General features: G+C 38.5%; 1 protein-coding gene across 6 annotated transcripts in view; it reads right to left on the bottom strand.

Annotated features, from left to right (window-relative positions):
• The window catches only part of Dyrk2 (Dual-specificity tyrosine phosphorylation-regulated kinase 2), a 158,269-nt gene that overhangs the window by 18,252 nt on the left and 120,092 nt on the right, over positions 1-19,925 (bottom strand). For all 6 annotated transcript variants that reach the window (XM_087355349.1, XM_087355352.1, XM_087355348.1 and 3 more), the window contains one exon: positions 6,119-6,271. In XM_087355349.1, the coding sequence (XP_087211475.1) occupies positions 6,119-6,271 (153 nt within the window). The remainder of the gene's footprint in view (positions 1-6,118; positions 6,272-19,925) is intronic.

The raw sequence follows: 19,925 nt of genomic DNA, 5'->3' as shown, positions 1-19,925 counted from the left end.
ATAAGTTTCCCTATAGACGGAAATAAAAACTGATAAATATTTCAAAATTGGTTTGAGATGGTGAGACTCGATGTTATCACTAATGGAAATCATTACGCTGTTATAAATCAGATTTTAATGAAGTCTGTATTCATGGGTGACAATGTTTTTCCCCCCCACTGCCTGCTCCATAAATTGATAAGTTGATGTTTAATGAATGTACTCTCTTCAATTTCATCTCGGATGGAAAACTTTCAGAGCTGTTAAGATATTACAATACATGCAACAGAAATGTATCGACCTTCTAAATTATGATTTCACTGACTAATGTAAAACTCTGCTTACGTCATACTGGTAAGTGATGACTACGGTTTCTACTTTAAACTGGTAGCAGTTTGTCACAGTAGAAGAAACACCAAACACGCACGCTTCGAAGAATGTTTTCCCTTTGGAGAAACGTGAATGCCTGCATATGGCGTCTGCTGTTCCGTGTAAATGCCTTACAGCGACCAGTATATGCCATGGGCAGGGTTCTGTTCTTGTTATACGCCGAATCAAAAGAAGTGCATGAAATTGACGCATATTTGTATTTGGTAGGTGGTGTCTTTCTGTCCGTCCGCATGTTTCTCTCCGAATGTACCGAATGGGTTTGATTAAATTTGGAATTTGGTTGTTTTCCGTACAATTTGTCGGGCAAGTTTTGTTTCGGTTCGTATAACTTTACATGAAACTTCAACAGAGCTTCGTTAACGTTTCAAAAAGGGCTCCTCATACAAGACGTCTGCACATGATTTAATACATTGGACTAATCACGATATTTTTCGATATGTTGTATATTTAATAAAATTCTATGCGAAAATTCCATTCCATTAATATTTAACGTGTGAGAAGATACATTCTCTTCCTAATATTTCAGATTGCTACCAATGTTAATGTAACTATAATGTAGATTAGTTACATTGTTCATCTTACACCTTACAACTCCTAGCAAATCTTTCGCTCATGTTGTTTGACCTGGTAGTATAAATCCAGTCGGAACCGTTCCAGGATTATGGCCTTGTTTCTTCTGTCACCCGATTCTTGATCGTATTTGAAATATTGTAGACTGGGCGTTGAGTTTTTGAGCTCGTACTTTATGTAATGTAGATAAGACAGCGTACAGAAATGAGGCTTCCTTGTGGCCAAACGAGTATCTGCAAGTAGGTCTCCGTACCTGGCAACTGATCGTGCCTTGTAGCATAGTTTGTAGGTGGCACATCTGCGCCATTCACGTGTTTACTTACGATAACAATGACGTCGGAACTTCCTGCACTTACTTATACATCCATACGAAACTTTTTTTTCTATCACTGTGTTGCAAATGAGAACAGTATCCGTTAACTGTACGCACACAGCCTGATGGAAAAGAACGTACTAGAAAAGTAATGTGGAATAGATTATGAAGAGTGATTAAAATTGTAAACCTGGACTGTTCTGTGAATCTGATAAAATATTAAATCGCTTCATACTCCACCAACTACTTTACTTTATATATTTTTTTGTGTGAGTTTTGCAATGTCAAGGTAATCGTTTGAAAATATAATACTCCTTCATCCTGCAAACACGATCACATGGCTGAACGCTACATGAAGTGCTCAGTCATTAAAGTATACGTCCTCGATATTTTAGCGTACGTGTCTGCAGGTGGTGGTATCGTTTATACAAGAGATCAACCGAATAGCGACATATCGAAAGTGTCACCTAGGTCAGCGTATTTTATGCTGAGATGGGCGATCAAATGCACAGGCCATATAACGTCAAATGGCGGTACAGGCCAAATTATGGACTATGAAGGGGAAAGGATGGGACAGGAAACGTCCGCAGCCTATTTTAAAATACTCTCCCAGAATTTATTTAAAGGGAACGGCAAGACAAAAACGTCAGGGTAACCGGTCTCCTGTCCGGGATTCAAACCCGTTACTTTGCTAATACGATGCGGAGTGCTAACCACTCGGCAGCTACGTTAGGCTTCAGCCGTAGATTATACATGCTATTAGATGACAGTCTTCTCATTTCAGCACCACGAAGCCTTTAGATGTACACCAGCGTTACGGAGAAACATGCTGCCTTTATCTTTAGAGAGGAAAAATACGACGGAAAGATAGAAAGCTCAAAGAAATAAGAATGCAAACGGAGAGAAATACAGAAATAAATAAGGGAAGTGAAAGGGAAAACAGATAGGCGGTAAGGCAAGGAGACGAAGGAAGTGCGTAAAGGAATGATGGCATTCCTGGTGTTCAGAGGAATGCTAGTGTCTGTTCACGTGCTGTCATTTATCGGGCATACGCTGAGAAAAGCTCCCAGACGAGTCTTGTAAAACTTGTACTAATGTCGTTGGAATGAACACCCGGAGGCATTTGACCAGCACCGGAGTCACTCCTATTCCGTGTAAGTGATGTGTCATTTATTATACTTAAAAATATCACTGACATGACCATATGTCCTTCCTCAGTTCAATGTCTCAGAATGTCAGATGTTACTTTGCAGTAACAAGTAACTGGTAAGCTCGAGGATCTGGCCTCGACTGGACAGTTGTGCTTTCGTCATTGATTCTAAGAAGATACTCGATCACTTCATCAAAGGTCGTGTTCATATTTATTTATATTTCCATTTTATCATGGCCGGAAAAAAAATTTACTCTCATAACACAATGAAATTACTATAATATATGGGATATTTTATATTTGGAGCTCTGTTTAACGTTTTAAAGCCCAGTGGTAACTATATGCACTATCTACTTTAATAATCAGTAAGCCAGAATTCTGTCTGCAGATGTATTTATGGGTTTCGAATGTTATGAGAATAAACAACGGTCAATTCCCTAAACAGCATTAACCGAAAAACATTTGTAATGGAGACGCGTTGTGTTTTCTTTGAGGTAAGACCTAAATTTTTAAATATTAAAAGAGCTTCGGCCTTCAGAAGGTTTATACAAGTCTCAGTCGTAGACACAGAACGGAATTTCAAACAACAATAAACTCAGACGGAGGAAATTGAAGTGTTTTACTTTTCTCATGGGAACAAAATTAAAATTGTTTAGAGTAAAAATAACAAACTCGACTATGGCTGTTACACCGAACGCAGGAGGACATAGGACTTGACCGACAATCTGCAGACTTTGTGCAGAACATCAAAATCTTCGTCAATTTATCACCGCTATTACATACATGCGAAGAGCTGAATGCAACCTTATTTACGTACGAAGCCATAACACGTGTTTTCTCGTATCCGGTAGCGTTCTGACGGGTTCCGGTGACGGAATCCCTGCAGATCAGGGCCGCGCGAGAAGAGGGCCCTTAATGACAAACTGCAGAACCTGTATCCGACGTCTACGTATTTACCCAGACAACCCGTGGAATCCACTCAGGCGGGGATAAAGCGAATGTGTCATGAGGTTGAGGTTAAGAATGTGTAGGCCTTTATTCTTACATTCCTTACATATATTCATGGCATTTTACTTTTATCCGGGGACGTCTTTATCTGTTGATCTACATCCCGTATAAATATCCGATGAAATACCGGAGTGAAATTACGAAATTAGTCTGGATTACAGTTATAGACGGTAATAGTTCAGAAACCAAGTGCAATTGATAATTCTTTTCCTGTTGTGACGCCAATATTTGAAAGTGCGGGAGGTTTTTTATCACAATTTAATAATTAAAGTTGGCAGTTGTGTCAGCATGAAAATATTACATCATAGTGTCGTAAATGTTGCATTAAACGCAGTGGTTTAAACATTACCCTTCTCTTACATTGGAACGAACTACTATTATCATGCGCTGTGTAGTCTGGTCGATGTTGACCAACGTTTCAGAGGTCATACTGCCTCCGTCATCAGGACAATGAATAACGGAGGCAGTATGACCTCTGAAAAGTTGGTAAACATCGACCAGACTACACAGCGCAACAACCCAGAAGACAGAAATCTTCATACTCATCGTCCTGATGACGGAGGCAGTATGACCTCTGAAACGTCGATAAACATCGACCAGACTACACAGCGCAACAACCCAGAAGACAGAAATCTTCATACTCATCGCCCTGATGACGGAGGCAGTATGACCTCTGAAACGTCGGTTAACATCTACCAGACTACACGGCGCAACAACCCAGAAGACAGAAATCTTCATACTCACCGCTGTGAAAACCTCAAATCATACATACTATTATCATATTCATGGTATTAAATAACATGAAATGTATGGGGTATATTATTATTATGGTCTTGCATACAGGACTGTAACATAAATGGAAGCCCAGTTTCAAATTAAAATAAAAGATATTTTAAGAACAAAGAAACATGCTGAAGAGGATGTAAAAGCCAGCGGCAAACCATTGTCTGTGTGTGATTACCGTGGAATGAACTGTGTAGGCCTCTGGTGGTTGCTACATTCCTCGCATGTTGTCTCTTAACGTCCATTAATTACTGCTGAAGTACTTTTCATGATACTTGGGTGAAATATGAGGAAATGAGACGGTACAGGAAGATCTAACAGGGAAAAGAATACAGGGAAGCTTCCGTATTTCAGCTCTGTTCACGAATGTGCAAGCTTCCTCGTTTTGAAACCGTAACGGACAGACAAAAATCCCAGTCCGTGGAAGAGTGAACCGAGTGTAAAGTCACAAACCCATAGAGACAAAAGCACTTTATTATACAAGTTTCCTAGGCTGATTTATGTAATGAATAAAACCTTAGAGAAACAAATCTCACGAAGGACTCTGAACCAAGAAGTTTGTTACTTAGAACGAACGTTAACTAACCAACGCTTTTACAGTAATGGTAGTCTACCAAATAGCTCCTTGAAGCAGAATATTTCCTGAGATTGTAGCCACGTGTGTTAGGATGATCATCTTCAACATTGAAGATGTCGACTGCAACGTTTGCCGAAACGGCCAAAATCCTTCAACATTCGACGCGGCGTATCCCCGAAAGACGATGTTACACATTCTCAAGAAATATGTTGTGGCTAGAACTTAAAATAAAACACTGACTTACTTCCCCTTCTGTGCTATGGCTTTCAAAGCTATCAAAAATATTCTGGCTCACTCTGAATTTGTAAAGGCGCGCTAGTTGTGGTGGCTGTGACACAGACACAGCAAGACGGTGTTACTGCAGTCAGTGTCACGCCAAGAAACTCACTGCAACTACTGGACAGCCCCGATTCGTTGGGAACTTTTCACTTTCTTGATGCCATGCGGTGGGATCAAAGTTTCCAATCGCTATGAACAAATCCACCGTGAAGTATGAGCTTCAGTTTTCATTTTGACCGAATGAGCCTTGTGCGTCTTAACGGTGTTGTAACTTAAGGAATCAGTCAGTATAGTGACTAGCTACGGGCTGGACGGTCGGGGTTCGATCCCCGACGGGGGCAGAGGATTTTTCCTCTAGCCTCTGCGTCCAGACCGGCTCTGGGGCCCACCCAGCCTCCTCTACAATGGGTACCGGGGTCCTTTCCCGGGGGTAAAGCCGGCCGGGGCGTGATGCTGACCACTCACCCCTATCTAGTGTCGAGGTCAAGGAAGAGAGGATCTATACCTCCACTCACCCCAAACGCCTACATGGCGTATAGTGGGACAAACTTTATTTTACTTAGGAAATATCATCTTAGTTTTACCCTTTAAGACGGCTGTCTTCTAGGATTTTGCGCCGTGTAGTCTGGTAGGTATTGACCGATGTTCCAAAAGGAGAAATTATTGCTTACTTCATGGAAATCGTCAATATCTACCCGACTACAAGGCGCAACAGAAGCCAGCCATCTTCATATTCGTAGATGTGAGGACCCGAAATGTAAGATGGAGATTGTAAGTACAAGAAAAAATAAAAGTAAAGAAAGGACATATTAGCGGAAGTACATTACGTAATTACTCGTCTTCACATTTATTCCCGATGTTCTCCACCCACCTAGTTTTCTATTGGTTGAATGTCCCGGGAAATTAGTGACTCTGCTTGAATTATATTTTCGCATTTTCGATGATACCATGCTATCGCCAAGGACAAGAAGTTTTTGTTTACACGCTGACTTCGGTTTAACAAATATTGAAACAGCGGCCAAGTGTCAACAACCTCTGCAAGGGCCTATATATTTTGGTGTCTACTGACCTCTTGTAGAAGGCCGCTATTGCTCTTGCTTGGGAGCCCATTTCGTGACGTCAGCTGCGTTTTGGCTTGTGACGTCTTGGCTGCCGTACTGCTCCCGCTGCTACTGGTACTGCCGCTGGCAAGCGCGTCCTTGTGATGCAGCGCCCCCGGACTCTGCACCAAAACAAAAACATGCTCAGAGTTTATTGACATAAGACGGATAGGGCGAGATAATCGTACAGAAACGGCCCAGGACAATGTCCTTCGCGTGCAGAACACGATGATTCGCTTTAAGAAACAGTGTGTTCTGTTCGGATTACTTGTTGATGGACGAGTCCAGGAACCTAGTAACACAATCATGTTTGATCTTGAGAAACTACGTTATTTTACGAAGCTCGTCTAGGAACTATTTCAGATGTCACTTGCGGTTAGTATATTTGGTTAATGCACAGTAGCAACAAGTACTGACAGTTTTCCATTGTTATTTATTGCATATAATCTATTTAAAGGATTAGATCTCTCAGGACAGCGTCATTTTGACTGCTGAACACCAACCAATGCAGATTTCTGTATTGTACATAATAAACCGTACACGTAACGAATGCCGCAAGCATTGCACTGGACATCGCTTTGATTTCGCTTTGTGATAGCAGTTTTGAATTTGTTCATATACTTCTATACCTCAACGTTTCTGCTTGTCTCGAGGCGCCGTTGATGGGTTTTCCATGGTACTAAGTCAAGAAAGGCACAATAATGGATGGGACGTACTTTAACCTTTACACCACGGTTGTGAGAGGTCATATGTTACCAGTTCTTTGTGTGTTTGTGTAGAGGGGTGGGGGGGGGGTTAAGTTTTCACGGTGATGTGAAGCTGGATGGTAGTCTTGTGGACTGAAATATTTTGGCTGTGTGGCAAAGGTTTGGAGAGACATGGTGCCTCCATCTTCAGAACTGAGGTTGCTCGCAGAAGAGCACGTCTGTATCCTCATATGGTGCCTAAAGTAAAGTCCACGTACCCCATCCATATAGTAGTAATTATCAACAAATATATGACATTCAGAAGTGATACGTTTAAGTAAAGGCTCTGACTCTGTACTTGCAAGACCGGACAGAAGTAAATTGTGAATAATATAAAGAATATGTCGCGTCACATGAAACACGTTCCGCGGTGATCAGGGACAAATCTTTTATATCGGAAGTTGATAATAAAATTTAAGGCATTACTTTTGACCTCGCAAAGGTAGGAGGGTTAAACTGTAAAGTTCTCGATTGAGGAAACCGATAATAAAATTTGTCCTGTAGTAATCTGTAAGATATTTTGTATTCGAAAGGATGCAACCGTGACGAGTCTGTCAGAATACTTGTCAGTTAGGTGCCGAGTGATGACAGAATCAGTGATACCTAGAAGTTGTGTTTTGTATTCTACTGTAAATTAACCCGCTACTTTCAGAGTTCAGTATTCTGAGGCCTGCGTATTTCAGCTGTTACATCGCTCGATGAGCTCATGACAAAGACAAAGGCTTGTATCCGGAAACTTTGTTTTAAATGGTACTCTCTGTACACACTTGGAAAACAAATAGGAAACACTGTGTAAAATTAATTTCATGCTAAGTAAAGTAAATTAATTACATGCAATCTGTTTTCTGGTACTGTTGCTCATTTCGAACTTTATCCTCGGGGCCAATTGTTCATGCCATAATTACAACTGTAATAAGGACCTGATATATTTGTACGATCCAGATTTTACCCATGCAGTTGAAATTAACTGTGAGCGGCATATAAAATGAAGTACCATGACTCTACGAATAAATTCAAAACTTTACACACTGCCGTTAAACCAAGCGGAAGCCAGGATCAAATTAGAACTGACATTGCTATTTAGCGCTGTTAGCATCGTCTGTCGTGAGGCAGGGTCTGTAGATTTGAGGTCTTCACGGGTGGTTCAGTGCTAGTGTATGACCTGTTTTGGGAAGGGGCTACCTAATAGTTTCTGCAGATGTTTACGCAACAGGCATACGTGTCGTAAATACTGCTCCGTTTGGTAACCAGTAAGAAAGTACGACATTAAAGGGCCGAACAGTTTCTTGTGTGGGAGGGATGATAATAGAATATCTGGAAGAGTGAGAACCCAAAGTTTAGTGGAGGAAGAAAAGAAGGGGTAAGAAATGAGAGAAGATAGTGGGTGGGGTTTATTTCTTCTGAAATTTTGATAATGGTTTGGATCACATTTAGAGAACTGGGGCAAACGCACCAAGCAGTTAAGTAGAACCTACAGATTGAGGAAAACAGGCATTCTGTTTCGTCAAAGAATAGACGGATGTCTACCAAGCTGGCCTAATCTGATAACTTCCTTTCCAATTAAAGTAATGATGAAGGTTAATTTCAGTGGCTTCAGGAATTACTCTCTTGACGTAGTGATTGGCTTAATTTAAAGCAATGGTTTCTAAACATTTTCAGATGTCGGACTGATGAAGCAACTAAACCCCACTTGTTGTCGACATTAATCTCTATTTGGTGGTAGGTTCCGTTGCCGTGTTACGTAAGCAACGACGACAAATTCGTCTTGTTACTTGAAGCAATAAGCTGTGAAATTTAACGTTTCATGTCCATTGTTTAGTTAACATTAATTTTGACATTCAGATGGAATCAGACAATCTAGCGACGATACAGATATTACGCAGCAAAATGCGTAAGTTGTTTCTCTTTGCATTCAATTAAACATAATCAACATCGAAGAATGAATTGAATAAAAATTTTCTTGGATATTATCCATCGTCTAGTAAATATAAAACGTAAAACGAAGAATGCTTTAAACGAAAGTTATTTGCCGTAATGAGATCATGTTTCATGTCGCGTAGAAATTAAATTGTATGTCGATGAGCTACTGTTTAGGTTGAGGCGTATGTAAAGAGAGCGAGGTTACATTGGACCTTTTTGGAACAAAATTAACACCCGATTAATTTTAATGCTTCGTGGGAACCGGTCCAGTAGAATTACAACAATCTTGGAGATATTATGGGGACATATGAATTTCAGTTGATACATTCATTACATTCATGACATGCAGTTCGTGCAATTAACACATCTGAACGTAGTAACTTCCGGGTTCACAGGTTTCATACACGTCTGTATCACATGATTTCTTTGAAACCCCCAACTTTCCAGAAAACACTGAAAGGTTTTTGACCCATAATACGGTCCAACAGTCTGTAGTTGTATTTAAGTCTACTGATATGGTATATCCTTCTTTCTTATTGACGTCACATACAGGCACAACTATATTTGAACGCGGTTTACAGCCAGTTTCATCCTTCATTTAGAAAATGGCATATTTATTGCCTAGGATGTAGACCTAACTGAATGTATAGAAATATAACTAAGTGCATCATCTGCGACATATTAAACCCTTTCTAGAAACTTCACTTCTTGTTAATGATATTTACTTTTTACCGGCAGTCTGCAAATTTCTTACCTAAGCGTCTCATACACATTAGAGGCAGTTCTCTGTGTATAGAATTTTGATAGTAAATAGCTAGTTTTTAAAAAAAACTTGTTCTTGTGTAGATCCTAATGACTGTGTAATATTCGATAAACTCATGTGAATGCAGCTTAAATAAAGAAGCATTGGGCTACTCTGGATTTTGTGCTCACACATACAAGAAATGATGGATTCTCACTTTCCCTTGGTAAAATATGAAACAGTTCCTTGCTTAAATAAAAAAAAGGAAGAAGAAGTATAAATAATATTATAGTCTCTTCGGTCAGCATTGCTATATTTACCTATAAATAATAAGAGTTATAAGACTATTAATAACACGTAGATACAAGAGCTAGGCAGATGCGCGTTCAATTAGTATTTTCATAAATTACAGTTGTGTTTAAGATAAATGTGCTGTTCAGAAGCTAAACTATTCGTGAGCCTAAATTGAGAAATGAATTTCAAGGAACACTTATGTCCAAGTATCGCTGATATGTAAATGTTATGCACTTGCACGAGGATAATGGAGTCGAGATGGATGTCTGTAGAGACCACAGGAGACGTGTGGCAGTGTTATTTTCAGTCCGGGAGAGCGGGGATGTTATTTTCGAACCAGTGGCAGTCAGAGACGACAGCAAAGTGACTAGGACTTTACGGAAAAAGACAGAATAAGCGATCTCTCACAACGGCGTTACAACCTCCACATGTCAACGTGATTAAACTCCCTTCTCCTCTTGTATCAAAAATAAAATGTTGACTTCGTGCAGTATTTACGACAGGAGTAGGCGAACTATGGGCCGTGTGCTAAAGGTGGCCCGCGGTATGATGTTAATATTTTATTAACCAGTATCACCAACTAAGTTATAACACAATCTTACAACATTTAATAATTCATTTGATAGCTTTATGAAGTATATTTAGGAAAGTTAACAAATAACAATGAGATTCATGATACAATTATGTAACAGTAGAATAAGCTTTGGAAATTTATAGTGAGATTTCAAGTTCTCACGCCGGTGAGTATTAGGATTAATGTCTTCTGGGATGTTGCGCCGTGTAGTCGGGTAGAAGTTTACAGACGTTTCAGAAGTAATTGCTAGGGTTAACCTGATGATGGAGGCAGCAGGCGCATTCGAAACGTCGATAATGTTCTACTAGACTACGTGGTGTAAAACCGCATTTTTCAGTTCTATTTTAAATAATCGCTTATCACAGGAATATGCAAAACAAGTAATTTTGCTAGCTGCATAGTATTGATACTGAACGTGGTCTCTATTTTGAGGGAAGTGTTAAAAGTTAAATTGTCACGAGAATATTTGCACCTCTAAAGGCTCTTGTGGGCAAAAGAGAAACTTGGTCAGTCTTACACGACACCTCATAATGTGCTGGGCATGTAGATAGCATGGGGACAAGGATGCATAAATTATTTTGGTGGTGAAGCCTCTTGGTATATCATTTGGAAGTTTCATGAAGCCCTTTCATACAAGGTCACTCCGAAATTGTTCTACCAGGCATCCAAAGAAAATATCTACCCACCCCTAATTTGGGACTTTTACTGCTAACCGAGAATAATACGCTATATAAACGATTTGTATGCAAACAGAGCAGATGGAATATTTGCCAGACCTCCGAAACAAATTAATTTGGCTTCTGGAATTTGGACTGTGACCAACTAAATTACTGTGGCCATTAACCTTGTAGCTGTTGTAAACATGGCACTTTTAAATAGCACAAAATTCGAAACATAGCTGTGTTACAGAATACACTCAGATTTTTAGCTCACATCGTGTGATACGGGGTAATTCTGAGTGTAATATACGAGCTCGTGAAACAGCTACTACTCTTTCTCGGGTGTTTGCTTATAAAATTCCCTGTTTCTGTATTCTGTTAACGAAACTGGGAACATGCCAACCTGGGCGTTACTGAACTTGTGAATGACTCAACAGGTTATTTAACGACGCACACTGTCGAATGAAGATGGCAGCAGGATAACTGAAAATGGAATGTGGGGGGAAAGCGTTGAAGCCACTAACCCAAAATCAGTTTTGAACCCAATGAAGTCGTGAAGAATCCGTCAATACAGTGGTCTCGGGTATTTGATTCTGGTGCTTTCGAAATAAGTGACGCGCTATATTACCGTTCTCTCGATCCAGACACCGTCCGTCGGTGGTTTCTTTTCCCCTGTTTAATCTACTGCTTTCGTAGCTATGGGAATGGATCGTCTATGTGAAGACTTGTCCATTTATATGTATCCTCTGTTCCGTAATGTATATACTAAGATATTACTAAATAAAGTTAGATCAGTATTTCTCAATCGCTGGTCCACGACAAATATGTACCGGCCCGAAAACCTTTTTCTACCAAACGTCGTTTCTTTCTTAAAATTGTTGGGAAGAGGCGATAATAAGGACAGAAAAAGTAATGAGTGAGAAAGAAGAAGAAGAAGAACAATAATCACAGATAATACCACCATAAGAACTATCACACTGATTATCTTCAGTTTATACAATTTTTATAATATATATCTTTGGCATTATATTTATGTATCAAGTATAATTTCTTAATGTGCATTTTTGTTTTATTTCAAGGATAAGAAGAGCGAATGAAAAAAATAACTTTTGGATAAAAGAATAAGTAGGAGTTTAATTTTAAAAAAGTAAAGTAAAGCTGTCCCACTATACTCCATGTAGGCGCTTTACTACGAGAGAATAATTTACTTTACAATACTTTTAGGCGGGTTCTTTTAGTTTTGAATCATTAATCTTGTGTACTTTGTATTCTTTCTGCACTCGATAACATATAAGACCAACTTACAACGTAGACTTGGTATAAATTCGTCACTGATTTCTTAAATAAAATAAACGTTCACCGAAGGTCAGCTTGTCTCTTAAGATTCAATAAACACGTTAAACTTTCATAGATTTCCTTCTCCAGTTTACAACATGGCATTCCGAGAGAACGAACATATACTTTATTTCTAAATGAAAATAACTGTTCCTGCGTAAACTGGTTGTTACAGCAACGTTTCGCAAAGAAAATTAATGTGATATCAACTTCAGAGTTTTTAAGTGTTGGGCATTTTCGAGAAATGTCTTTGTTCCAAAGACGGAAAGTTTAGTGATGATGGTGACTGAAAATCTGAATGCCTTGTTTGTTAATACAGAATGTCCCAAAAAGATGTATATACAACAGCAACTTTGGCGTCCGCTTGTTAGTCAGTTTCTCGTCGCTGTCAACTTTTCCATAAAGCTAACCGTGGTCATTTTGAACACATACACTAGATTCACTAATTCACTGAGTGCCAGTGCTGAAGTATGTAATGGTTTAGTTTATTAAAATGTCCTTAATTCATTAATTGAATGTGTGTGTACATCTTTTTGGGACACTGTATAGCAAATGCAGGTAGAGGTGTGAACAGGGAAGGCCTTAAGTACAAACCTATTTATTAAATAGAAGCTCGAGTTTGATAAGGTTGCAATACGAACGGTAAATACTTTAAACTATAGAGGGGAACGCATTAGACTTTGTAAAACGTACATCATAAATAGTGTAGGATTTGAGATTTTCACAGCGGTGAGTCATAAATAGCTATCATGTGGCTGATAAACTGCGGAACAGTATTGTGTTTTGTTCTGCCTGTACTCCATAAACAGAAACACAGAAAAACGCAACACTCGAATTTTTTGATTCTAGTAATTTTCAGTAAATTTTTCAAGTAGCCTATGATATCACACAACACAGCAGGTGATATTGAAGTACGATAAAATTAGGACAAGAATTGATCTTGGAAATGCTTCTTATTCAGTTCAAAGACTTTTGTCATCCCATCGGGCATGGAAGGTGGACAGAACATAAAGTCATTCGAATAAAAATTTCCTTGGATATTATCCATCGTCTGGTAAATATAAAACGTAAAAGAACGTTTCGGAGATGGGACTCTATCTCCGTCTTCAGGTTCCTACACAGTTGGGCCCACTAGATAGAGCTAATCCCTATCTCCGGACAAAGTAAAAAAGTGAAAGACATCACCACACCATCCATCCGTGGGACGTAAAAGAATAAATAGAAGAAATAAAATTCATTAAACACGATAAAGCCAAAATACAGAAACTCACAAAAAGTGGGAATAAATACACATGAACATTAATTCGAAACTCGATGCACAACGTCGTTTTACGTTTTATATTTACTAGACGATGGATAATATTTTTATTCGAATGACTCTTCACCATCGTCAAGAAGTTTTAGATTTGAGAACATAAAGTGTTTGTGGGAACAATTTTTGGAAAACATGAATTAGGTAAATCAAGACGGAGATACCACTAAGATTTATTTTAGGATGACAGAGTGTTAAGACGGAAGGTGGGTGTAAGTGGCTAAGGATCATGTTCTGCTACAAGTGTTGATTCATTTAGCGTGTAGAAGTCCCTGCTTTTCATACCGGACTTATGGAAGGTCAAAGGTAAATAAAACGCTGTGAAGGTTACTGATAAAGAGAGTTCACAGCGAAATAAAACATTTCATTATGACACAATGATAAAGAAAAGCCAAGAACCACTTGATTACATTGTACTACGTACAGTAGCACTGCTTGCCTATGTCCAAGGGCGTATACGGAAGTAAACGAGCGGCCTAATGAACAGGGAGGCTGACTTCCCAATAACATGACAGTGAGATATTTAGAGCTATCAGTTTAAGTACCACGCATTTTTACTGACGGCGATGTTGACGAGAACATGACATTCTTTCTACATGATGTCACAGTAAACGCAAGGACCGTAAGTAGCAGATCCGGTAGATTTATTCAGACAGCTTTGAGTTCCATCACGTACCGTACAAAGTCTGAAGTTTGTGAGTTCATTAATGCCCTTTGTATTTAAATTTAAAGGTTTGGCATTATTTTATAGAACACTGTATTACCAGAATTATTTTAATGGAATAGGCCGTCTTGTCCTGTCACTGTCCTTTCTCTGGGTCAATTGTAAATTCAAATAAGGAAGATGTCGGATAAGCAAAATAACGGAGAAGAAAGACTCCAAGAAAAGATAAAATAAATCTCAGCGGGGCAGTACAGTAGTAGATGTCGGTTGCAGAACGCGTGCCTGCAAAAGGCATGTCCGCGTTGACGCAGCGTGGTACGAAGTGACTGTCCGCCCCCTAAGTATCGATTGTTTGACACGATATCTCGATTCGTTACTGTCTGATGCAGAACCAACCCTCCCCATCCCCACTAAAATCTGTGTCAGAGGAGATGAATCATATAAGCGCCAGTTCGATACGGCCCACACAAAACTGAAGAAAAACATCATGAACGACATAGGATCTCAAATTTCTTAATTTAGGAACAAATGCCTCAAAACGAATAGTATACCTGCACGGAAAGTGTTTACTTTTCTGGACACCAAATGTCAGCAACGCGGCGTCGAGATGGGCGAGACCTGTAGCATGCATGTGATAAATGATAATTTCTACAGGCCCGCCGTCGCCACCCCTTCGCTGCCACTGCTTACAGATGAAATACAGACCCAGAGTAGCATTCGTCGATACATCGATCGTAATGTTTCATGCGTTAACTCGTATACAGACATGGCATGTGATGATGAGACAATTAGGGGTCGGATGCATACAGCAAATAAACACGCTTCTACAAACGCACTATGTTTATTGCCAGTTTTAATTTGCATGTAACAATATAGACTGCTACTATTTTTTAACATATGACGTTTGATGTGAATTTCAGGTAACGTGTTTCCTAACGTAGTTTAACACAAAATTCATGTTATTTTGTGGCATTTTCGAACACGCCCGTCTGTCCTGTTGACTCTGTTTAGACTGACATCAGATACGCCATCGTTATTACTATTTACGTTTTACAAACACGTAAGAACCCTATACGAATTTACGTTTGCCACATTTATTATTTATGCTGTTATTTTCTCTTCATTGTAATTTATAAGCAAATAACTCTTTATTAATATAGGCTGGTGGAGACGTGCCAGTGAATTTTGTTACATATTCTCATTTTCGTAAGTGCACACGAATGGAAACGTTTAACCATTTTATTAAGTAATATATTTATCGTGATGATAAAATAATAATGCTAACACCAACTAAATTAACTAATACTGCATTTACAAATATCGAAAATTTAGCAGCATCTGATATCAAACGGACAAGATGACGAGGTGGTTCCATCCATCGTCCATCCTCACAGCCTATTTATGTAGAATACCTCTTAATGTTATTCTCCCACCTCCTTTATCTTTGTGGACTATTTTAAAGAGGTTTCCTGACGAAGTTCTGTATTTCTCGTCTCACCTTTCCTAGCCACTTATTCATCCCATCGTAATCTCCACTAAGTGGCTCACATGGGCCTATATATAATGCAAATTCTTTAATATAATAGAAATAGAATGGTGAAATAATTAGCCATAAAATGTTCCGTGTTAGGAAACTGATAATATTACTACTATTATTAGCTATTCGTTGAGTGAATTCATGTATTATTTTACGAATCTTGTCTTTATATGCATATTACACTAGGGCGTATTAATATTATATATATAATGCATATTCGACGTGATATAAATTCTCAATACAACAAAGAATCGCTAAATAACACGTGAACCAATCAATATCTGGGTAAGACTGGATGACAGTGTGAGTCTAAAATAGAATTAAACCACACTTCAAGAAGGCATACAAATCACAGAATATATTTGTATGCTTCTGTGCGTCTTTTAATTACGGGGTTATTTTATATTCGACAGTAATTAAATTACTGATAGATGTGAACAGTGAAATTGACAACTGAATGGCAAGTCCTTAGTAACATTCCTAACGGTTCCTGCTACTTTCAGTAACATGTGCCAAGCAAAAAAAAATCTCTTTCACACGATTTCACTGGGTAATAACCAGACACTGGATGTGCTGTACAGACCGTATGTCTGCAGCAGAGATAATCAATATGAAAGTTCGTAAAATTCGCCTACCGTTTGCTAAAGTAAAAGTGTGCAGTGATCACGCAGTGAATTTTCTGCATCTTGTGTTACCTGTCCACTTCATCTGTATGATACGCCACGATAGAAAGTTATTTTGAATCTCATTACTATTTCTTTCTAAAATGACGTGTTTGAGAATGAGTAATTGTTTATCACATATAATGTTAAACAGTGAGGCATGTCTGCGTCATGTAGCTAGTACTGCCTACTAGTCACCAATACCTTTAATTTTAAATTATCGCTTGAGTAAGCACCGTTAGTATACGTTTTCTGAACTGAAAATGTCCCAGGTGCAAGGCCACCCGTACCTGACGAAAGTCTTATTAGCATCGTCATTCTACTCGTTATGTGTCATCAGCTCCAGTTTTGAATTCTAGCGGTTCGTTCAGTTCTTTGTCATTAGTGTTCTGCATCAACAGCCAGAAGGCCAATTGCAAATATAACACAAAGGAAGTGCAAAATAATAATATAGAACGATAACAGCAAAGAGATTATAAAAAAAATATATGAGTTAATACATATGGAAAATTCATCGATATATTTATAATAAAAATTCAAATAAATGAAGCCAATTAGAATAAAAGGAGAAGAAAATGCAAAAAAACAAGGTAATAAATGAGAGAATTTATATAATTTGAATAAGAACACACAGTCAGTCAATGGTGAGTAGAGGTGGAGAGAAAGGGGGAAAATATATATAAATTTGTGTTGAATGTAACTAATATATAATCTGTATATTAGTCATTCAGGATAAATAAGAATTTGTACCAATATTATGTCAGACATTGTCCACTGCTTGATGCATATTGTTTGTTCACGATATTTAGTGATTGACGTTACTCCCGTCTTCAGGTGGTTGGTTGTCATTACACTGTTAGTTCTTTTTTTTTAATTTTGGGATTACTGTTTAATTCTAGGATTAAACCCGGGACAGTGTTCAATAGTAGGCTAGTGTGCTAACCATTAGAACAGTGGCCAGTGTAATGACACCAATAACTTGAAAAAGGGAGCAAAGCCAATGTCGAAACGTCGTTTGTATGATATACCTCAGACAATGGACCACGTCCAGCGTAACACCGACGCGTTAAATCAGTCGCAAACCAGCAGAGAACGACATAAGACGTGATAATTAATAAATGACGTGATCTATTCTAATATACAGCGACTATGACCATTTCGTAATTTCAGTTCGGAATGAACTTGCTATAACCTAACTTATGAATGAATTGTTCCAATTATCTTCACGGTGTTACGGTACGTCACTGTCGTATTGAAACTTCCTATTGTAAATCAGTGTGTACTGCTGTCTGTGAGCATACAATTGTGTAATGACGTAGCAAATCGTATCGTCAGATGAAAAAATTGCTTGTGAACATACGAGACATGACATGTGTATGTGGTCAGTGACGTGCATAGACAATGCCGTGCTCCTCGCAAGCCTGCCTTCGTTTAATAATTATTAGTGAAATGTTAATGAAGAAGGCAGTAAACATAGTATTCCTATATTCTGCTGAACACAATTGCTCACACTTTGCGTATGCCTGACATTTGACGAAGCTGTATTAAATTTTGAGACTACTAATTCCGTGGCACAGGTGCCTCATTGTGAAGCTGGCAGTCAATTAACTGGCCAAGAAATGCCGCCTTTTATATAACCCGAAGGGTCACCGTCGTGTTCACAACTGCCTGCCCTGTCGGACCCTATCCTGAGCTAGCTGAATCCAGTCCACACCCTCTTTTTTTAAGATCCGGTTTAATATTGTTCTCCCCACATGTGCCCAAGTCCCCAAAGTTTTCTGACTCGAACTTTGACAAATTTCCATGATGCTTCGATAGTCACGTTAAAGGTTAAACAAATAAGGGGCTTCAGCTAGCTGGCTTAGTATTATGCATCGAGGAGTTTAATTGTTTGATTCAGTTTATGAACGTGAAAACATCAGATAGTTCTGACCAATGTCACCACAACCCAGAAGAGAGTCTTTACACAGACGTGAAAGTCTCAAATCCCACTATAAAACATAGTTTCTACAGTTAACTCAAAATCAAGCATATTTAACCCATATTCATATTGTCACATTGCAGATTTGGCTTGAAATGTTTGATTACCGTGAGGATTCTTCTTCAGCCTGAATCATGTAACAAAGAAAAATATTTTTAAACACACATCTCGACCAATAGGGAAGTAACTGTGTCCAAAAGCATAATTTTTAGTGGGATTTGGTTAATGGGGTAACGGTGATTTCATAAAAACTCATTGAGGGTTACGGGACATCAAGCGAATATACGGCAAATCGAAGACGTTATTTTACCTTCATTACGAAATACACAGAAAATAAAAAAATGCAATTATTAAAGCAGTAGGCGTATTGTCCAACTGTCACTCCCCCTACCGGAAATATAGGTCTATTCTTAATGAAACGTTTCAAGCATCCCTAAAAAAATTAATAACTACTTGTTATTTTAAGACGACAGTGAGATTCTATTGGGTTTAAAATAAACAGGCTTCACATATGCATTTACCAGCCCAACACCCACATGCAAGAGGACCTCTACATGATAGACAATGCGTCACTCGCTAGTACAACAGATGCTACATAGGGCAAAACTTCCACAGTTGGCTGAGCGTGTTATAAGCGTGTATTGCAGTCATGCAAAGAAATGGTCATCGTGACATGCGGTCCAGTTGCATTAACAGTCGTCTAAACAAAAATAGGTTTATAGGTTTAACATAAACCACTTAAAGAATCCCTTGCTTGTCACTACAGATGGAAAGCTGTTGTATCTATAAACATATGATTGATTGCTGTAAATTCGATATAAATGGCCCTATAAACTAGTTCTGCAGTAAGGTGGAAACGAAAGCATTTCTTTATCTGTGATTTAGAAGACTTCTTTTGTATCGCGTTTTTGTTATAAAATCAATCTTTCTCGTCACTCTCGGCTTAGACAGAATGTTATACATTTGACAATAGCATATTGCTTTACTTAAGTAAGCATGAATGCCAATTCAGTAACGTTATCAGTTCCACACGTATCTTCATCCTCGAATCATTACGAATGTATTGTCGTCACTGTTACTTTGTAATATTTTACAAAGTGCTCTCATATAACGATAACTATCACACTGTACTGCAGTTGGACCTGTAATATCATTAACCCAAAACCAAGAACATCATTTTCACTGTACTCCTCAGTTTTAACTGGATCTAGGTATGGTTTTTATGCAATTTCCAGAATTTCTATGTGAAATTATTAATGATTCATTAATTTGTTGTAAACGTAAGGGAACATTTCATATAATACGATGGAATTTAAGAAAATTGAGTGCCTGTATTAAATAATACAGAAG

Source organism: Zootermopsis nevadensis, unplaced genomic scaffold, assembly GCF_977971745.1.
Source record: "Zootermopsis nevadensis isolate Lab colony 2312 unplaced genomic scaffold, Znev_1.0 Znev_ptg000024l, whole genome shotgun sequence".
NCBI classification, from domain to species: Eukaryota; Metazoa; Arthropoda; class Insecta; order Blattodea; family Termopsidae; genus Zootermopsis; species Zootermopsis nevadensis.
Note: the sequence above shows the minus strand (reverse complement) of the source record. Positions and strands in the feature narration are given on the sequence as shown.